We start from the raw sequence: 23,141 nt of genomic DNA, 5'->3' as shown, positions 1-23,141 counted from the left end.
ATTTAAAAAAACAATAGATAGGGAAAAATAAAATAATAATACAGTAAACTAACTATTGCACAGATTTTAGAAATCTGAATGGTAATTTCTGTAACTGTATAAAAACCATCTTAGCTCCTTAACCTATCTCTTGATCGAGCTGACAATACACACAATGTTAAAATATCAAATATCTACTTTCAGATTAAAAGTCATTATAAAGCCTTTACAAAAGTAATATTGTCTCTCAAAAAATATATATAATATATGCCAGTTATTGTTATGCTCTTTGATGGCAATAAGTGAAATCAACATTATTATGTGGAATACAAAGTCTCATCTTCATCTCAAGTTGTAAACAACACAAAGAACCCCAGTCGCAGATACAGGTAAAAGTTCTTACTAAATTTAAAAAATTAGCCAGTAATGAGCTGTTGATTATAGAGAGCTAGAAACTGGATACTATTCTCCTAGAGACTGGTAGCTAAACACAGAAGAAAAGAATCTGTAGACCTCTCAGTGCTTTAGAAACCAGGGTCCCTGACCAAAGCAGTGATTTAATTTCATGGCTGCTGGGTACAGATAGCTGACATTACTAAATGCTACTCTAATATCAACTTGTTAAATGTGAATCCAGACTCAGCGTATCAGGATACTAACCCAGACTAACTGGAGTCATGGGAAATATTTTGGGAGCTGTTTATTTATAAATGAGTTACAATATACCACTATAATTAGATTAATATATAATTATTGATAAACACAGGATTATTTCTAAAACCCCATTATTGTTGTCACTGCTATGTTTAGAAAAAACAACATTACTATTTTTCCTCTTAAAACAAGCCCTTGATTTACCACTAAACAATTAGATCAATTTAGATCCAGTATGTGTTAAATGTAATGGTCCTATATTGTTTACAGTTCTTGTATAAACAGCTGTTTAATAAACATTAAAAGGAGGAACAATTTAAAGCTCTCCAGCAAATGACACACTTCCGAACTATTTTATAATCCAATAATCTATCAAAAAAAAAAATAGAATCTGCAGAAAGCTAGGCATTTGGCTGTCACAAAATAATATTTAAGTTAGTTTACCTAATTTTAAATAAAGCCAATAAAAGTGTATCTTTTAGCCACGCAAAAGGCAGTCACACTTTTTAAAAAAACATTAAAAATACCATTTTTTCAAAAGCATCAACAACAACAAACTATAATATTACCACAAAATCAACTATTTAAAGGATATTTCTAGAAATATTTCTAGGTTAATTTTTTCCTTTCAGGTTAATTATTTCATTAAATGTAAAATAAATTTACAAGGTACATGTCGTACAATTAGCAAACTATTAATGTATTTCTTCATAGTATCACTTAATTGCTTTTTTTTAGAAGACAAGACAACTGAATGGACTATATCTCCTAACAGCTGGTGTTTTAAAAGTTTTGTAAATGGAATTAATAATTCTAAAACATACATCAGAAATTGAAATGTGATCTTTATTCATCCTCAGTAAAGTAGCTGCTTATATTAACATCTGGGCATTGGATAACAAGAATTATATTTATCAGACTTCAAAAGAGAGAAAACAAACTAGCAATCACTTAATATTTTATTTGCCCAGAAGAGTTAAAAGAATCTTTAATATTGATTTTATTATACAAACACAGATAAACAGATACGTTTTTTTCCCCCAAACTATTATGTACTGTCATCTAAAATTGTTTTGGTCAGAAACATTTTTTTCATTTGCAGAAATCTGGCAAGATCTTTCAAATACAGAAATTTTAAAAATCTATTTAAGTTCAAAACACTTAAAATACTTTGGAAAGGCCAAATTACATTAAAAAACTGTTTTGGTTAAGATTCACTAGAGTTAAATTACTAATATAATAAAGCAAAATTACCAAAATAACAAATTAATTGGGTAATTAGAGAATTATGGAAAATACCTAGCAATTGAAACCAAATTTAAAAATACAAAATTTAGAATTCAATATTGTTGAGTGAGTTACATTTTAGAAGGCATACTTAACTGGTAGCTAAAGAAAAATACGGTGGAAACAAAATTCCTGTGGTTAAGGGTATATACAAATGCAGATAACATTTATTTTTCCTCTGTTTTAAACATTCAGCATAACAGTTTTTATCGATGATCAAATAAATATATGTATTTTAAAGAAACATTTTCTCTATGTTCATTTATAAGAAGATTTTCACATTTTTATGTAGACTTTTTACTGTTTAATACTTTGAGTGGCTTTCTATATTTTACTTTTTTTCACAGTGCTTAAGGAGGGGAGAATACAAAATGAGCATTTTTGAAAGTAGGAATAAAATACGGAGTTAGACATTAAAATACCATGCCACTTGAGGGCAAAACATATGAAGGCAAAATGTTATCAAATAAATTATTATTTTAGCTTGTTTTTATGCGACAGAAATGTTTTATGGCGTAAATCACTTTGGAAAGTTTTTTTAAATACATATTTTCTGCATTGATAAAATAACAAATAGAGTGAAAAACTACTGGGCATTTTTTCAGATTTACAAATATAAAGTTCATGACTACACAGTGCTTGCTAGCTAAGGACCAAGAAAATATATAAAGCTGCCAAGTTATAATAAATTTTAACCAAATATTTCATAGAGCCATTCTAGTATAAAATAACATTTACCAAGACCAAAGGAGACTTACCTTACAAGAATGCTGTAAAGAATTAGATAGTTCATTTGTGAAATCTCTGTTGCTGTCTCTTGTTAAATTATCAACTTTACCTTCATTTCTAGATGCAAACTTTATGAGTAATTGAGATGGTCCCCCCTTAGAACAACTGTGCTTAAGGCTGGATAAACAGGAAACATTTGGATAAGTTCCTCCCAATGAAACACTTCTTTGTAAAAGAGCATGGTTTTTGTTTATCTGTAAATGTGGTCTTTCCAACTGTCCATTGATATTTATTTGATAATCTACATTTTGGGAAGATGGTAAACATGCAGATGTCCTGTGCATAAGCTTAATATACTCTGAATCAGAATTAAGCTTAATTTCTGACATCTCTGGTCTACAATCACCATTTGCTGTTTCACAATCTAATGCAGTTGCTTTTTGTTGGGTGAAATGCACTGAAACGCAAGAATATCCTTCAGATGACTTTTCACAGACAGTCTGATTTGGACTATTATTTGCAATAACAATTTTCTTTTGTAATGAGCTGTGAAGAGGTCGTATGTCTCTTACTTCTCTGGGAGTACAGATTGTTTTAGATAACCGAAGTCCATTGACAGCTGTTGAAAGAAATCCCTTAGCACTACTGCCATCTTCATTGTGGGCAATTTCACTAGGAGAAATAATAAACTGGTGTGAGGTCTGATAGGATCCTTTGCTTGGAGGAGTACCTGTACTTGTTAGAGAAGTTGGTGGGGTATCTGAAGGACTCCTAGGAAAAATGACTAAGGATGAACAACGTTTTAGTGGAATTTTCAAGTTCCTGCTAACAGGCAATTTCATAATCTCTAGTCCACGATCCAGGTCATGCTGGACAAAGGGAACTGTACTTCTACTTCTCGAAAAAATTTCACATGGAGTAGTATTCCTGTTTGGCAAACTTCTATTGGAGATGCTGTCAGAAGATGAATTTCCACCAAAAAAGGTATCATCAGTTGGTGGAAAAGTATAACCACTGCTATCACTGATGATACTGTTGGTGTATGAACCTCCACTGGTGATACTTGTGCATGACCCATAATCACTACCGTTGCTGCTATAAGACCCATTCTCACTGGCTGAGAAGTGACTAAGGCTACCACTGCAAATGGCAGGACTGCTCAAGAGGTTACCATCATCCACAGCATTCAGTTCATTATCAACCACAGCACTGCCATCCTTCAAGACACAAGTAAATGAAGCATCATCACCAGCAGCTAAGACATTGCCAGACTGAAGACATCCACTGTACCTTGTTGGCTGTAGTGAAATCTGCAGACAGCTGCTCTTTTTATTAACATTTTCAGGTGAAGGAACAGATGATCCTTCCTGAGACTTAACGTTTTCCTTTATTAACGGAGGTAGTGTAGTCTGTCTGGGAGTCAGCTTCATTTGAACCACGTTAGACGTTGAAGTCCGTGTTGGTCTCGTGAAGCACATGGGAACACTGCTATCCGAATCATCTCCAGAGGTTTCTGACACAGGATAAGTATTGCTTCTTCTGGCTGCAAAGTGCAATCGTAAGCTTTGTGCCATTTGTTCTCATTTCCAAACATGTTAAGGGCTGAAAGTCATAACAAAGATCTCTGTCGGTAGACAGGCTAGAAGCAGCTGCACTGCATCGAAAGAAAAAATCATTTGTGGTGCCTAAAAGATCTCAGAAGTCGTAGTCTTTATCCTAAGTAAAACCTTAGAGACCAGATATCACAGAAAGAAAAAGATGGCCCATTCCCGAGACTGACGTTTACAAAATGTCTTGAATCGTCTGTAGTCAAAATGCCTTCACTTACAAAGCACTTGATTTCCAGCGACCTTTAAGCTGAGCTCAGCTGCAGCACACTGCCTCAAACACTGCCAACCTTGTTTCAATTATACCTTCTCCAATTTGCATGAATGAGTAACACAAGAACAACAATCTTCTAGCATTTCAAATTGAAACAGTATTTTTTCACTCCAGCTCTACTAAATGAACACTTAACTATGTGAATCACGGTGCCTATGCTTTCTCCAGCAGAGTTTGACCACTAATATTTTTACCCATAGGGATAGTATTACAGGAAGTTGGTAGGAATGAAACTCCATGTAATTGAGTATCAAATCAAGGATTGAATTTCCAAACAGCCAATTTAGTAAACATAGAAATCTAGTCAATTTAGTCAATTTAGTAAACATAGAAAGGAATATAGACTGTTAATATTTTTAAAATGAGTAAATTCAAACATGTATAAATTTGGAAATACCAAAACTTTGAGGTGAATTAAAACTTTAGCATTAAATCAAATAGATAAATATTTTAGCTTCCAAAACACTACGTACTTATAAATAGTGAAAGCTGAAGGATCGAAATACAAAATTAGCCTAGTAATACTACTGCAAAACTTGAGCATACGTCTGAGGAAAAAAAAGTTTGAGAGAAGCTGTCACCAAGCATTTTCTCCTGTAATTTTAAGGCTTTTCCAGCCAAGCAGTACAGTCTTTAAATGATGCCATTTATATTCTGACTATTAAAACTCTGCCAAGAAATAGCCTAAGCAAACATTCCATTAAAAATATATGCAGATTAGACAGAAAAACTATCCCCCAATATAGTTGGGGCACACAAGATATTTTATTCCACTGTCTCTGCAATTCATTCACTTTAGAGAGTGTTGTGGTAGGTAAAGAAGTCTAAAAAGCATTTAACACATCAAATAAACATATCTCAATGCCAATTCTGTTCTGAAAAACTCTAAGAGCTCTTTGCTGTCCCCTACTGGTGCACTGAAACAATTCATTTAGTTGTTCGATATCTGTGAAGAAGTATAAACCATGCTGCATATTTCTTGATATAAACAAAGTACATACTTGTTTACATTTTTGAGTACTAGGACTGCCCTAGAGGTGGAATTACTTACCCACTGCTGATAAAGCTCCTGCAGGAGAGAACAGTAGACTGTCCTTTTAGACGTTGTGATTTTGTATATGTATTTTTCTGCTGTGTATTTATTTAACTTTTACTTTATTTTCAGTTTACTAGGTAACAGAAGTTTAATATTTTAATTTCTCCCCTAAATGTCATAGACCAAGGTTGGTGTTCTATTTGAAAGAAACAAATTTATTTTTAAATAATACTCTAGGGTATATTTAAACCCCTTACCTGAATTTTACAGCTGGAACTCCAGTAATAAATATATACTGGCTCACTCATAGGAAAGTAAAAAGTAAAATAGTTCAGTTGTTTACACCACATGGTACTACACCCAAGTTGTATTTTTCTAAGTTTTTTTTTCTAAGTAAAAGCAAATATGTAAAACATCTACTTGCACTTTGTTTAAAAAAGAAAACTTAAGATAGATCTGTTCTCAATCACAATTTTCTAAACAGTGTTTTTAATCAATTAAGAGGACAAAATAGAAATATGGAATTTACTAAATTCTATTTCTGACTAGAATGAGATAGTACTATGTTTTAAAATGGGTACAATTATAAACTTAGTAATAAAATTATTATGCTATTTTGGTTTTGTATAATCTACTTTATGATTTTATAGACTTCAGTACATATTCCCTCATAATCTTGTTTCTTTAAGAAGCAAGAGTCCTAATCTTTTCACTATACCTTCAAATAACTACAGCAGCTTTCCTTCTTGAATTAAGTTAGGAATCTAATGACTCAAAAAATGGATCATTTCTAATAAGCTGATCAATGAGATTAAACTGCTCATGTCTGTGGCCTAAAACTTCCAGTTAATAAGCAAATATTCTTTGGTTGTTTTTTTTTAATTTTTAAATTTTATTTATTTTTTATACAGCAGGTTCTTATTAGTCATCAATTTTATATACATCAGTGTATACATGTCAATCCCAATCGCCCAATACATCACACCCCCCCCCACCGCTTTCCCCCCTAGGTGTCCATACGTTTGTTCTCTACATCTGTGTCTCAATTTCTGCCCTGCAAACCGGTCGATCTGTACCCTTTTTATAGGTTCCACATATGTGCGTTAATATATGATATTTGTTTTTCTCTTTCTGACTTACTTCACTCTGTATGACAGTCTCTAAATCCATCCACGTCTCTACAAAAGACCCAATTTCGTTCGTTTTTAAGGCTGAGTAATATTCCATTGTATATATGTATCATATCTTCTTTATCCATTCATCTGTATATGGGCATTTAGGTTGCTTCCATGACCTGGCTATTGTAAATAGTGCTGCAATGAACGTAGGGGTGCATGTATCTTTTTGAATTGTGGTTTTCTCTGGGTATATGCCCAGTAATGGGATTGCTGGGTCATATGGCAATTCTATTTTTAGTTTTTTAAGGAACCTCCATACTGTTCTCCATAGTGACTGTATCAGTTTAATTCCCACCAACAGTGCAAGAGGTTCCCTTTTCTCCACACCCCCTCCAGCATTTGTTGTTTGTAAATTTTCTGATGATGCCCATTATAACTGGTGTGAGGTGATACCTCATTGAAGTTTTGATTTGCATTTCTCTAATGATGAGTGATGTTGAGTAGCTGTTCATGTGCTTCTTGGCCATCTGTATGTCTTCTTTGGAGAAATGTCTATTTAGGTCTTTTGCCCATTTTTGGATTGGGCTGTTTGTTTTTTTAATATTGAGCTGCATGAGCTGTTTATATATTTTGGAGATTAATCCTTTGTCTGTTGATTCATTTGCAAATATTTTCTCCCATTCTAAGGGTTGTCTTTTTGTCTTATTTATGGTTTCCTTTGCTGTGCAAAAGCTTTGAAGTTTCATTAGGTCCCATTTGTTAATTTTTTTAAATTTCCATTACTCTAGGAGGTGGATCAAAAAATCTTGCTGTGATTTATGTCATAGAGTGTTCTGCCTATGTTTTCCTCTAAGAGTTCTATAGTGTCCAGTCTTACATTTAGGTCTCTAACCCATTTTGAGTTTATTTTTATGTATGGTGTTAGGGAGTGTTCTAATTTCATTCTTTTACATGTAGCTGTCCAGTTTTCCCAGCACCACTTGTTGAAGAGACTGTCTTTTCTCTATTGTATATCCTTGCCTCCTCTGTCATAGATTAGTTGACCATAGCTGCGTGCATTTACCTCTGGGCTTTCTATCTTATTCCATTGATCTATTTCTGGTTTTGTGCCAGTACCATATTGTCTTGATTACTGTAACTCTGTAGTATAGTCTGAAGTCAGGGAGTCTGATTCCTCCAGCTCGGTTTTTTTCCCTCAAGACTGCTTTGGCTCTTCGGGGTCTTTTGTGTCTCCATAGAAATTTTAAGATTTTTTGTTCTAGTTCAATAAGAAATGTCATTGGTAATTTGATAGGGATTACATTGAATCTGTAGATTGCTTTGGGTAGTATAGTCATTTTCACAATATTGATTCTTCCAATCCAAGAACATGGTATATCTCTCCATCTGTTGGTATCATCTTGAATTTCTTTCATCAGTGTCTTATAGTTTTCTGCATACAGGTATTTTGTCTCCCTAGGAAGGTTTATTCCTAGGTATTTCATTCTTTTTGTTGCAACGGTAAATGGGAGTGTTTCTTTAATTTCTCTTTCAGATTTTTCATCATTAGTGTATAGGAATGCAAGAGATTTCTGTGCATTTATTTTGTATCCTGCTAGCTTACTGAATTCATTGATCAGCTCTAGTAGTTTTCTGGTGGCATCTTTAGGATTCTCTATGTATAGTATCATGTCATCTGCAAACAGTGACAGTTTTACTTCTTCTTTCCCAATTTGTTTCCTTTTATTTCTTTTTCTTCTCTGATTGCTGTGGTTAGGACTTCCAAAACTATGTTGAATAACAGTGGTGAGAGTGGACATCCTTGTCTTGTTCCTGATCTTAGAGGAAATGCTTTCAGGTTTGCACCATTGAGAATGATGTTTGCTGTGGGTTTGTCGTATATGGCCTTTATTATGTTGAGGTAGGTTCCCTCTATGCCCACTTTCTGGAGAGTTTTTATCATAAATCGGTGTTGAATTTTGTCAAAAGCTTTTTCTGCATCTATTGAGATGATCATATGATTTTATTTCTTCAATTTGTTAATATGGTATATCACATTGATTGATTTGCATATATTGAAGAATCCTTGCATCCCTGGGTTAAATTCCACTTGATCATGGTGTATGATCCTTTTAATGTGTTCTTGGATTCTGTTTGCTAGTATTTTGTTGAGCACTTTTGCTTCTATATTAATCAGTGATATTGGTCTGTAATTTTCTTTTTTTGTAGTATCTTTGTCTCATTTTGGCATCATGGTGATGGTGGCCTCATAGAATGAGTTTGGGAGTGTTCCTTCCTCCACAATATTTTGGAAGAGTTTGAGAAGGATGGGTGTTAGCTCTTCTCTAAATGTTTGATAGAATTCAGCTGTGAACCCACCTGGTCCTGGACTTTTGTTTGTTGGAAGATTTTTAATCACGGTTTCAATTTCGTAACTTGTGATTGGTCTGTTCATATTTTCTATTTCTTCCTGGTTCAGTCTTGGAAGGTTATACCTTTCTAAGAATTTGTCCATTTCTTCCAGGTTGTCCATTTTATTGGCATAGAATTGCTGGTAATAGTCTCTTAGGATGCTTTGTATTTCTGCAGTGTCTGTTGTAATTTCTTTTTCATTTCTAATATTATTGATTTGAGTCCTGTCCCTGTTTTTCTTGATGAGTCTTGCTAATGGTTTATCAATTTTGTTTATCTTCTCAAAGAACCAGCTTTTAGTTTTATTGATCTTTGCTATTGTGTTCTTTGTTTCTATTTCATTTATTTCTGCTCTGATCTTTATTATTTCTTTCCTTCTGCTAACTTTGGGTTTTGTTTGCTCTTCTTTCTCTAGTTCCTTTAGGTGTAAGGCTAGATTGTTTATTTGAGATTTTTCTTGTTCCTTGAGGTAGGCTTGTATAGCTATAAACTTCCCTTTTAGAACTGCTTTTGCTGCATCCCATAGGTTTTGGATTGCTGTGTTTTCATTGTCATTTGTCTCTAAGTATTTTTTTATTTCCTCCTTGATTTCTTCAGTGATCTCTTGGTTATTTAGTAACGTATTGTTTAGCCTCCATGTGTTTGTGTTTTTTATGTTTTTTCTCCTGTAATTCATTTCTAATCTCCTAGCGTTGTGGTCAGAAAAGATGCTTGATATGATTTCAATTTTCTTAAATTTACTGAGGCTTTATTTGTGACCCAAGATGTGATCTATCCTGGAGAATGTTCCATGTGCACTTGAGAAGAAAGTGTAATCTGCTGTTTTTGGATGGTATGTCCTATAAATATCAATGAAATCTATCTGGTCTATTGTGTCATTTAAAGCTTCTGTTTCCTTATTTATTTTCATTTTGGATGATCTGTCCATTGGTGTAAGTGAGGTGTTAAAGTCCCCCACTATTATTGTGTTACTGTCGATTTCCTCTTTTATAGCTGTTAGCAGTTGCCTTATGTATTGAGGTGCTCATGTGTTGGGTGCATATATATTTATAATTGTTATATCTTCTTCTTGGATTGATCTCTTGATCATTATGTAGTGTCCTTCCTTGTCTCTTGTAACATTCTTTATTTTAAAGTCTATCTTATCTGAGATGAGTATTGCTACTCAGCTTTCTTTTGATTTCCATTTGCATGGAATATCTTTTTCCATCCCGTCACTCTCAATCTGTATGTGTCCCTAGGTCTGAAGTGGGTCTCTTGTAGACAGCATATAGATGGGTCTTGTTTTTGTATCCATTCAGCAAGCCTATGTCTTTTGGTTGGAGCATTTAATCCATTTATGTTTAAGGTAATTATCAATAGGTATGTTCCTATGACCATTTTCTTAATTGTTTTGGGTTTGTTTTTGTAGGTTCTTTTCTTCTCTTGTGTTTCCCACTTTGAGAAGTTCCTTTAGCATTTGTTGTAGAGCTGGTTTTGTGGTGCTGAATTCTCTTAGATTTTGCTTGTCTGTAAAGCTTTTGATTTCTCCATCGAATGTGAATGAGATCCTTGCTGGGTAGAATAATCTTGGTTGTAGGTTCTTCCCTTTCATCACTTTAAGTATATCATGCCACTCCCTTCTGGCTTGTAGAGTTTCTGCTGAGAAATCAGCTGTTAACCCTATGGGAATTCCCTTGTATGTTATTTGTCATTTTTCCCTTGTTGCTTTCAATAATTTGTCTTTAATTTTTGCCAATTTGATTACTATGTGTCTCGGTGTGTTTCTCCTTGGGTTTATGCTGTATGGGACTCGCTGTACTTCCTGGACTTAGGTGGCTATTTCCTTTCCCATGTTAGGGAAGTTTTTGACTATAATCTCTTCAAATATTTTCTCTGGTTCTTTCTCTCTCTCTTCTCCTTCTGGGACCCCTATAATGCGAATGTTGTTGTGTTTAATGTTGTCCCAGAGGTCTCTTAGGCTGTCTTCATTTCTTTTCATTCTTTTTTCTTTATTCTGTTTTGCAGCAGTGAATTCCACCATTCTGTCTTCCAGGTCACTTATCTGTTCTCCTGCCTCAGTTATTCTGGTATTGATTCCTTCTAGTGTATTTTTCATTTCAGTTATTGTACTGTTCATCTCTGTTTGTTTTTTCTTTAATTCTTCTAGGTCTTTTTTAAACATTTCTTGCATCTTCTCAATCTTCGCCTCCATTCTTTTTTCGAGGTCCTGGATCATCTTCAACATTATTATTCTGAATTCTTTTTCTGGAAGGTTGCCTATCTCCACTTCATTTAGTTGTTTTTCTGGGGTTTTATCTTGTTTCTTCTTCTGGTACATAGCCCTGTGCCTTTTCATCTTGTCTATCTTTCTGTGAATGTGGTTTTTGTTCCACAGGCTGCAGGATTGTAGTTCTTCTTGCTTCTGTGTCTGCCCTCTCCTCCTTTGGTTTTTAATATAAAATGAACCAGATAAATGTTTTATCTTTGGTAAGCTTCACTATAAGCATCAGTTTCATGTCCCCTAACTAGATTGTAAGCTTCCAGAGTGTGAGGACCGCAACTAAACATTTCTTCTGATCCTCTTGAGCTCATGCTGGGCACAATGCAAGCACTAAGTAGCACCAGGGAGGAGGTTTGATGGATCCAGCTACTACTTCTAAAGAAATATCAAAAAGTACTTCAGCTGGACAGGAAGGAAGGATGCTTGAAACATTTGCAAAGAGGGTTTCAGCCAAGGAAAAGTAAGAAAATCAAATGCACTTCCTAGCACTCTAGTCTGAGTTTAAATTCTCGGAAGGCTGAACAGTTTGCATTACTGGCTCTGGTCTGGGACTGCATAGGATCTGCACCAGTATTAGAGCAGTTATGTGTACAACCTGGAGAACCTGGGGTAGAATGTAGCCCTTCAGCCAAACAGATGCCAAGAGAGTAGCATCAATCCTAACTTCAAGGGGAGAAGAGCTGGAGAGTAGTGGCAGGCCTCACCTGGAAGAAGTCTATGCAAATCCTATAGAATTTCACATTCTAGAATGAAACAGATAATATCCTAGGATTAGACTGAAGCTCAGGGCCTCACATTCTGAGATACTTGGTTATTGATTATCTTCACAGAAAATAATGTGATTACCTACATGCTATGGACAGGCTCTGGATAATACTAATTGTTGACTAGAACTTTGAAGGCCAATATCCACTGTGATGGTTAATTGCATGTGTTGACTTGGCTAAGCTATTTTGCCCGGCTGATGGATCAAACACTGAACTAGATGTTGCCATGAAGCTATTTTTTAGATGTGATTAGCATTTAAGTCTGTAGATTTTGAGTAAAGCAGAATGCCCTCCATAATGTGGTGGCTCTCATCCAATCAGTTAAAGGCCTTAAGAGCAAAGACAGGTTTCTGGAAGCAGCAATTCTGCCTCAAGACTATAACACAGAAACCTGCCTTAGTTTCCACCTTGCTGCCCAGCACTGCAGATTTCAGATGCATTAACTCTTACCTGAATCTGCAACCTGCCAGCACCACCTCACAGATTTCAGACTTGCCAGCTTCCATTATCATGTAAAGCAATTCCTTAAAGTAAATCAATCCCCCCCACCTCATTATCTCTCACTCTCTCATTCTGTGTGTGTGTGTGTGTGTGTGTCCTATTGGTTCTGTTTCTCTGGAAAACCCTGACTAATACAACCACTGAACTTGAGAAGCACAGCACCTCTGCCTGGAATATGGAATACAGGCGTCTCCTAAAGTTTCAGAGGCTGTATGCGTGCAGAGATAGCTCTCGGGTAGTGACACAGAAGCACTAACTTTTGCACTGGTGGGTAGAATTCATTTAAAGGCACATCATTCTCAAATGTCCCATCACCATCAACATCACCATCACCACAACCATAACCAAACTATGACAGTTTTAATCCCCAGCTTCTTAAAACTGGCTGAAAAAATTTCACTTATATTGCAAATATTTTCCAGATGACTAGAAATTCTTTTTCCTTAAAAGTGTACCTGTGCTCTTCGCTGTACATTTCCAAAGAGAATCTGCTAGGAAAAGGATGCACTTCTAATTTAGTTGTGAATGCTACAGGAGAAGGATAAAATGACATTTACATCTACATTTACATAACAATCAAGCCTGTTATTCCTTCAGTGGCTATAGTTTCTATGACGTCTCAGGTGATCTGTACACTTCAATTACATGCTAGGACTGACAACAAATCAGAGCATTAGAATGATGAGCACCACCCTGTTCTAATTATTTCTTGTTCCCTTTTGCTAGTAAAGTGAGCTTCTTAAGAAAAACTACATTTCTAATGCATAGCAGAGTATCTAACACAGTAGATGCCTGAAATGGCATACTGTAGTTAACACACAAACTGTGATATCAGAGAGCCACAAACGCATGATTCCATGAACGTTAAATAACACTCTGTATTAATGATGAAAAATTTTCTGAGTGCTTTGATAACTACTATCTCACTTTATTTTCATAATATGTTTATCAGATAGGTAAGGCAAATACTGTTATTCCAATTTTTAAACATGATAAAATATTTTCAGAAGGATTAAATAATCTGTCTAGGGTTACAAGCTAATGTACCAAATCACAAGCCAGACTACAAGGACTTCTGACTCCTTGGTATGGGGATCTATATATCCTGTTAAGTGCATTATTTTTTTTTGTTTTCAGAAATATTCCATTGTTAATATCAGAAGCAATGCTTTTTTTCTTTCGACCTATCGTGACTCCCTGTATAGTACTCTATATGTGGTAAATGGTCAAGGAGTGTTAATGCACCAATCAGAGCATGATAAATATCAGTTTGGGCAATGAAGAGTCACACCATACTAAGATTATCAGCAAAAAAGACCAGATAACTATAAGCAGGGTGGAAAGCATAAACATGTCCTCCTTGCGGACAATATGCAAGTAACTCAAATAAAATAGTTCACCAGTTATGTACCCAAGAATCAGGAAGAAATTATCAGTGTCACTAACAACAGGAAAAATAACACATGACCCAGCAATTCAACCCCAAAATATGAACCTTGGAGATACACTCATACACGTATATCAGGAAACATAGCAAGAATGTTTATCAATTGGTTATAGCAAAAACCTGGAAACAACACTAATATCTATTAAGGAGGATAAATACATAAATTATGGTATTACAGCATTTGCAGATGAAGGGAAAACTATGCATCTGTAAAATGTCTTATTACAGATCGACCTTACAAATATAACATTAAGCAAAAAGCATGTCACAGAGGAAAGTATTCAGAGTGCAACTACTCTAATAAAATCAAAAATATGAAAAAGGAAACTACTATGCTTTTAGGGATACATACATACATGATAAAAATTTTTAAATAAGAAAGATAAACACAATGTTCAGGACAGTGGCTACTACTTGCAGGGGAAGAAAAGGAGATGCTATTGGGGAGGAGTATGAGGGGTTTTGAAGATTTTGGTAATATTCTAGTTCTTAAGTTGAGTAATAAGTGTACAGATATTTATCTTATTATTTAAAATAAAGATTTACATTAAACGTATTTTTTGTATGTCTATTTCATGATTAAAAAAACACCAATACTAAATTTCACCTGGTCCTATCTAGAAGGAAAACAGATCTGTAGCGACAGAGGGAAAAAACAGAAGACATTCCCTATTCTATTAAAAGAAAAAGAAAAGGCAAAAATACAAACAGAAAACAAAAAGCTCTGTGACTAACCAAATCTGATAAGCAAATCATCAACATCTGTCATTCAGCCTTACAAAATTACATTGCCAGCTACTGCTGAAGTCTCCCTTGGCTGCAAAAAAGTACCTTTGCCTGTTATGATACTAACTAATGATTTCAGCTGCAATATCTTCAGTTACTAGTATAGTTATCACTTCTTGACAGAAAAAAAAAAAGTGTTGTGTAGTCCAACACTAAAAATAGATTCCTTGAAAAATCCAGTTTCTGTGTTAGCTACAAAATGAATAAAACTGTTTAATTTCTTTTTTGGTGCTTCTGTTTGGTAACTGATAAGCTTTGAATATATAACACTGTTCTTACACCTTCATATTCAAATCTTACCCGTGTAAAATGTAAAGGTAAGATGCTAAAAAGAAGGTTTGAAATAAAGTTCCAAAGAGACAAATTAGGAAAAGGATAGGATTTCAAGACAGTCTTTAAGAAATCAGGAATCAGAACTATCCTTTTATAAAAATAAAATCAGGTTATATTTGCTTTTTGTCCCTCTAAGGGCTGGCAATCCTTCAGAGGACTTTACTTCATCGGTGTAGAGAGGATAGCTTTCCTTTGTAGAATAGTGGGGATAAGGGAGAGGATGGGATGTCATAACTGGACACAGGTAACCCCAAGAAATCCACTGGAGTGAGGAGGGGAAGGCTCCTGAGCCTGGGACTACCGACCAGGGTACAAGGATGAGTGTGAAGGAAGGCCAGACAAAGAGGCTGACTTTCCTGCATCTCCTGCCATGTCAGGCCTTGAGGAAGACCGTGAATCTGCTGAGAACTGACAATCATAAGAGGTGCCTGGGAGAATAGAAGGGTAGAGAGTAGCACCAGGAAAGAGGGAAAAAAAAATTCTATCTGTCCACCATTTTGCCCAGAGTCTCCATAACCATCCCAAGAGCATCCCTCACCTCACAGATCCCCAGCCCACTTTTCCTTGCTGCTCTACTGAAATATACCCTTGCTTCACATTTTACACTCGTACAATAGAACTCACCAATCGATTTTCATCAAACACTTCAAAAAGAAGCCGGTGCTGCTGAGGGTGAACCTAAGTAAGAAAAAAACAACCTTTCTTTAAAAACAAGTGAACATCGGAACTATACTCAATATCTTGTAATAACCTATAATGGAAAAGAATCTGAAAAATTATATGTGTGTGTACTTTGCTGTATACCAAAAACTAACACAACATTGTAAATCAACTATACTTTTAATTAAAAAAAGTGAACATCAACCCACAAACACTGAGAAATAAATGTTTGAAAATGTTACCATTTCCTAATTCCTGTTACTTACAATATATTTTAAATTACACAAGATACTTAATATATACAAAGCTCAGACCAGTCACAAGTCACCCATTTTCTAGTAATTTTTCCATAATGACAAAGTGGATTTGGTTGCTTATTTTTCCTTTTTTTCTAAAATAGAATAAAAGAAAGTAAGATAAAATTTCTTTTTTTTTTGGCCACACAGTTTATGGGATTTTAGTTCCCCGACCAGGGATAGAACCCACACCCTCCACAGTGAGAGCCTGGAGTCCTAACCACTAGACCTCCAAGAAATTCCTGAAAGTGAGATAAAATTTCAAAAAATTACATATCTACAAGCACTTAAAAATACAGATTAGATTTTAACTTATTATCAATTTTATGTACTCACTTTTTATTTATCAGGTTAGAAATACCCAAAGTGGATGCTGATTTTATGGAGACTAGTGTTCTGAATCCTTTTAGTACTGACTTGATAAAACCAATCTTGTTTATACTATATAAAGTACATAAGCAGTCAAAAAGTATACACTGAGTTTTCACTTACTGTTTATATCTTATAGCACGAGTAAAATTAACATGCAGTAATTTATTTTTCAAAGCTAATGCTTTTATCTTTGCTGAAATGTTTCAATATCAAGTTAATATCTACTAAATATCAAACACAAAGAAAATCTTTAATAATTTGTTATACCAGAGGTTAAGATGATGTATGAAACATTCTCACATTTAAGTTGATATTTTCTCTATGATAAATATATTACATTAAACACTGAGATATTTTAAAACTTTGGTTTACATGTCAAAAGTATCGACAGCCTTCAGAAAAAAGTCCTATATGTGTGACAAAGATATAGAGATACCTAACCCAATGTCCACTCTCCCTTATGTTCTTCTGAGAACATAGTCCTAATTTTACCTGCAACAAGTGCCCGGGGTCACCACACTGCACAACTCTTGGGGATAGGGGCATTAATTTTTTTTTCATTGAAGTATAACATAAATTCAGTAAAGTATAAAGTTTACTAACCTTAAATATACAGCTTGATGACTTTTCATACATGTTTACTGTGTCATCATCACCGAGATCAAAATATGGAACACTCCATTCTATTTTATGTATTGTTTTCTATATGAACAGTGCCCTCTGGACTTGTTCAACACTGAGACTCTCAATAAGACTCTCTAAAAAAAGTTCCCTTGGGCCTCCCTGGTGGCGCAGTGGTTGAGAGTCCGCCTGCCGATGTAGGGAACATGGGTTCGTGCCCCAGTCAGGGAGGATCCCACATGCCGCTGAGCGGCTGGGCCCGTGAACCATGGCTGCTGAGCCTGCGCGTCTGAAGCCTGTGCTCCGCAACGGGAGCGGCCACAACAGTGAGAGGCCCGCGCACCGCAAAAAAAAAAAAAAAGAGAAAGTTCTCTTGCACCCGGGGGGCGACCAAAAAGGCCAACCTACCAGCGGTCACTGGGTGGGACTTCTGGAAGAGCTCTTTATTTCTTTCTTTATTTAAAGATTGACTATGCTTTTTTTTTTAAAAAAAATTTTATTTGTTTGTTTATTTATTATTGCCTGCGTTATGGCTTTATTGCTGCACGCAGGCTCTCTCAAGTTGCAGCGAGCAGGGGCTACTCTTCGTTGCGGTCCGCGGGCTTCTCATTGCGGTGACTTCTCTTGTTGCAGAGCATGGGCTCTAGGTGCGTGGGCTTCAGTAGTTGTGGCACATGGTCTCAGTAGTTGTGGCTCGCGGGCTCTAGAGCACAGGCTCAGACATTGTGGTGCACAGGCTTCGCTGTTGTGCGGCATGTGGGATCTTCCCGGACCACGGCTCAAACCCGTGTCCCCTGCACTGGCAGGCAGATTCTTAACCACTGCACCACCAGGGAAGTTCCTGGGAGAGCTCTTTAAATGGGGCTGACTCAGCTGGGAGAGATGTCGCTTTTGCCCTTTGTACTTCTTTTTCCTGTGTGGAACTTGGTTAGGACAGCTGGCACCCCTACAGTCATATTGTAACCATGGGGCAACTATGAGGACAGAAGCCCCAATTAAGGGCTATATATGCCACAGGAATAGAAGAAACAGTGTTAAGACAATAATCTCTTCTAGGAGGATATAGAGGAAATTTTGGGGAGGAGATGACGCTTGAGCTAAGACTTGAAAGATGGGAAGAATTTGAATAAGAAAATATAGATAATATTCACAGCAAGGAGATCGCAGGAGGAAAGGCATGGGGGCAGAATGAGCATGCTGTAAGGAGATCAACTGATAAGAACATTTTTGTGTTAGAAAGTGGTAAGAAAAATTTGGTTAGTCAGTGTAGAGCCAGACTGAGGGCACTGATATCCAGGAAAGGAATTAAGACTTGATTGGTATGGAAGAAAATTAAGCTTTTAAATGAAAAACTGATACGATGTAGATCATATGTAAATATTATTTTGTCAGTGATACATAAAATAAATTGGACTAGAGAGAGACCCTGGAGTCCACAGAGACTGTGGCTCTAGTAACTCAGGTATGAAGTGATGAGAGCTTTGCCTGTGATGGTCCCAGAGAGACTAGGGAGGGAGACAAGAACATGAAAAATATTTTGAGGGAAAAAATAAAAAGTCTCAATGTCTAACAAAATACCTGGCAGACAATGTAGATGTTCAATGAATATTGCTAAGAAAATAGATATATGTGACTTGAATAGGCCTCTGCTGTCCTGGTTCAGACTATAATTAATAGCTTCCTAACAGGATGCTCTACCTCAACTATCTTACCTTTTAAATCTACCTTTTCTATTACAACTGGAGTGACCTACCTAAAAGATAGCTTAGGCCATCTTTACTGCCCTTCTCAAAAGCTGTTCCCAGTGGCCTAAAGAATAATATTCAAATGCCTGAGCATGGAATGATGCTTCCTGATCTGAGTCCCATTTGCCTTTCCAGCTTTGTGTCCTGTAACTGTCCCCTGCCAACACAAATACACATACACCCTATGCTCTAATCACACTAGAAACAGTCTAATCACTGCTTACTGCGCTTTCTGATCTGTACTTCTGTACATGCTAAGGTCTCTCCATGCGCAACACCTTCTCAGCTCGACACGTCCAAAATCTATCCCTTGTTCAAGCCTCAGCTCAAACGTCAACTCCGCCCTGAAATCTTACCTCCCGTCACTCCCCCTCCTCCGTTTCCAGTTATTAAAAAACTGACTACATTCTTCCATTTATGAAGTTAATAATATGTAATAGCTCTCTACTGAATTATAAAAACACCATAAAAGACTTGGTTACTTGTTTTTTGAGGGGGGTTATATCAAAGGCACACCCTAAGTGCAAGAATACAATTTAAAACATGTGGTGAGAATTCTAATTCAAAATGGCAGCCTGAACACAAATATTAACCCTCTCCCTCCTGAGATCCTGTTTTCATAATAGCAAAGGAGTTTGTAAAAGGTATTAAAGCATCACAGCAAAGATCATATGCACATGCAAGGGCCACCAGCAGGCAAGCAATTTCCATACCTCCCTAGTAGGGAGATGAAGTGGGGATGAAAGCAGGCTTCTGAAGAAACTGAAAACTATTAAGAGAACAGAATGTTGAAGCAAAGAGGTCAATGGCCCAAATGAGAGAATATTCCTATAGCACCTAAACCTCTAGTAAACACATGCACACACAGACACACACACATTATTAAAGAGTTTCTCTTTGTGTCTGATTTCAGGTAGAGGTTCAACAATAATGCAACCAGCAGCTGTTTTGTTTTTTTTTAACATCTTTATTGGAGTATAATTGCTTTACAATGGTGTGTTAGTTTCTGCTTTATAACAAAGTGAGTCAGCTATACGTACACAGGTATCCCTATATCCCCTCCCTCTGCGTCTCCCTCCCACCCTCCCTATCCCACCCCTCTAGGTGGTCACAAAGCACTGAGCTGATCTCCCTGTCCTATGTGGCTGCTTCCCACTATCTATCTATTTAACAGTTGGTAGTGTATATATGTCCATGCCACTCTCTCACTTTGTCACAGCTTACCCTCCCCCCTCCCCATGTCCTCAAGTCCATTCTCTACATCTGCATCTTTATTCCTGTCCTGCCCCTAGGTTCTTCAGAACCATTTATTTTCTTTTTGTAGATTCTATATATATGTGTTAGCATACAGTATTTCTTTTTCTCTTTCTGACTTCACTCTGTTTGACAGACTCTAGGTCCATCCACCTCACTACAAATAACTCAATTTCATTTTATGGCTGAGTAATATTCCATTGTATATATGTGCCACATCTTCTTTATCCATTCATCTGTTGATGGACACTTAGGTTGCTTCCATGTCCTGGCTATTGTAAATAGTGCTGCAGTGAACAAAGTGGTACATGATTCTTTTTGAATTATGGTTTTCTCAGGGTATATGCCCAGTAGTGAGATTACTGGGTCATATGGTAGTTCTATTTATAGTTTTTTAAGGAACCTCCATACTGTTCTCCCTAGTGCCTGTATCAATTTACATTCCTACCAACAGTGCAAGAGTGTTCCCTTTTCTCCACACCCTCTCCAGCATGTATTGTTTGTAGATTTTTTGATGATGGCCATTCTGAATGGTGTGAGGTGATACCTCATTGTAGTTTTGATTTGCATTTCTCTAATGATTAGTGATGTTGGGCATACTTTCATGTGTTTGTTGGCAATCTGTATATCTTCTCTGGAGAAATGTCTCTTTAGGTCTTCTGCCCATTTTTGGATTGGATTGTTTGCTTTTTTGATATTGAGCTGCATGAGATGCTTGTATATTTTGGAGGTTAATCCTTTGTCAGTTGCTTCATTTGCAAATATTTTCTCCCATTCTGAGGGTTGTCTTTTCATCTTGTTTATGGTTACCTTTGCTGTGAAAAAGCTTTTAAGTTTCATTAGGTCCCATTTGTTTATTTTTGTTTTTATTTCCATTTCTCTAGGAGGTGGATCAAAAAGGATCTTGCTGTGATTTATGTACAGAGTGTTCTGCCTATGTTTTCCTCTAAGAGTTTTATCCTGTCTGGCATTGCATTTAGGTCTTTAATCCATTTTGAGTTTACTTTTGTACACAGTGTTAGGGAGTATTCTAATTTCATCCTTTTACACATAGCTGTCCAGTTTTCCCAGCACCACTTATTGAAGAGACTGTCTTTTCTCCACTGTATATTCTTGCCTTCTTTATCAAAGATAAGGTGACCATATGTTTGTGGGTTTATCTTTGGGCTTTCTGTCCTGTTCCATTGATCGATATTTCTGTTTTTGTGCCAATACCATACTGTCTTGATTACTGTAGCTTTGTAGTATAGTCTGAAGTCAGGGAGCTTGATTCCTCCAGCTCTGTTTTTCTGTCTCAAGACTGCTTTAGCTATTCGGGGTCTTTTGTGTTTCCATACAAATTGTGAATTTTTTTGTTCCAGTTCTGTGAAAAATGCCATTGGTAGCTTGATAGGGATTGCATAGAATCTGTACATTGCTTTGGGTAGTAGAGCCATTTTCACAATGTTGATTTTTCCAATACAAGAACATGGTATATCTCTCCATCTGTTTGTATCACCTTTAATTTATTTCATCTGTGTCTTATAGTTTTCTACATACAGGTCTTTTGTCTCCTTAGGTAGGTTTATTCCTAGCTATTTTATTCTTTTTGCTGCAATGGTAAATGGGAGTGTTTCCTTAATTTCTCTTCCATATTTTTCATTGTTAGTGTACAGGAATGCAAGAAATTTCTGTGCATTAATTTTGTATCCTGCTACTTTACCAAATTCATTGATTAGCTCTAGTAGTTTTCTGGTGGCATCTTTAGGATTCTCTATGTATAGTATCATGTCATCTGCAAACAGTGACTGCAAACAGTTACTTCTTTTCCGATTTGGATTCCATTTACTTTGTTTTTTCTTCTCTGATTGCTGTGGCTAAAACTTCCAGAACTATGTTGAGTAATAGTGTGAGAGTGGGCATCCTTGTCTTGTTCCTGATCTTAATGGAAATGGATTCAGTTTTTCACCATTGAGAACGATGTTGGCTGTGGGTTTGTCAAATATGGCCTTTATTATGTTGAGGAAAGTTCCCTCTATGTCTACTTTCTGCTGGTTTTTTTTTTTATCATAAATGGTGTTGAATTTTGTTGAAAGCTTTTTCTGCATCTATTGAGATGATAATATGGTTTTTATCCTTCAGCTTGTTGATATGATGTATCACATTGATTGATTTGCAAACATTGAAGAATCCTTGCATTCCTGGGGTAAACCCCACTTGATCATGGTGTATGATCCTTTAATGTGCTGTTGAAATCTGTTTGCTAGTATTTTGTTGAGGATTTTTGCATCTATGTTCATCAGTGATATTGGCCTGTAGTTTTTTTGTGACATCTTTGTCTGGTTTTGGTATCAGGGTCATGGTGGTCTTGTAGAATGAGTTGGCGAGTGTTCCTCCCTCTGCTATATTTTGGAAGAGCTTGAGTAGGATGGGTGTTAGCTCTTCTCTAAATGTTTGATAGAATTCACCTGGGAAGCCATCTGGTTTTGGGCTTTTGTTTGTTGGAAGATTTTAAATCACAGTTTCAATTTCAGTGCTTGTGATTGGTCTGTGTATATTTTCTATTTCTTCCTGGTTCAGTCTCAGAACGTTGTGCTTTTCTAAGAATTTGTCCATTTCTTCCAGGTTGTTCATTTTATTGCAATACAGTTGCTTGTAGTAATCTCTCATGATCCTTTGTATTTCTGCAGTGTCAGTTGTTACTTCTCCCTTTTCATTTCTAATTCTATTGATTTGAGTGTTCTCCCTTCTTTTCTTGATGACTCTGGCTAATGGTTTATCAATTTCGTTTATCTTCTCAAAGAACCAACTTTTAGTTTTATAGATCTTTGCTATCATTTCCTTCATTTCTTTTTCATTTATTTCTGATCTGATCTTTATGATTTCTTTCCTTCTGCTAACTTTGGGGTATTTTGGTTCTTCTTTGTCTAATTGCTTTAGGTGTAAGTTTAGATTGTTTATTTCAGATTTTTCTTGTTCCTTGAGGTTGTACTGTATTGCTATAATCTTCCCTCTTAGAACTGCCTTTGCTGCACCCCATAG

At 36.1% G+C, this 23,141-nt stretch overlaps 1 protein-coding gene across 2 annotated transcripts in view; it reads right to left on the bottom strand.

Moving 5' to 3' along the window:
- Nucleotides 1–23,141, bottom strand: part of NEDD4 (NEDD4 E3 ubiquitin protein ligase) — a 160,530-nt gene that overhangs the window by 98,762 nt on the left and 38,627 nt on the right. The window contains exon 5 of one of the 2 annotated variants that reach the window (XM_022579560.3): nt 15,797–15,850. In XM_022579560.3, coding sequence (XP_022435268.2) covers nt 15,797–15,850 — 54 coding nt within the window. Of the gene's footprint in view, nt 1–2,678; nt 7,913–15,796; nt 15,851–23,141 lie in introns of those variants that run through there. The other variant, XM_022579563.3, reaches the window with a different exon arrangement.

The sequence above is a fragment of the Delphinapterus leucas genome, chromosome 2 (assembly GCF_059928025.1).
Source record: "Delphinapterus leucas isolate spDelLeu-1000000601 "Yukka" chromosome 2, BTC_Dleu_Yukka2, whole genome shotgun sequence".
In the NCBI taxonomy this organism is placed as follows: domain Eukaryota; kingdom Metazoa; phylum Chordata; class Mammalia; order Artiodactyla; family Monodontidae; genus Delphinapterus; species Delphinapterus leucas.
Note: the sequence above shows the minus strand (reverse complement) of the source record. Positions and strands in the feature narration are given on the sequence as shown.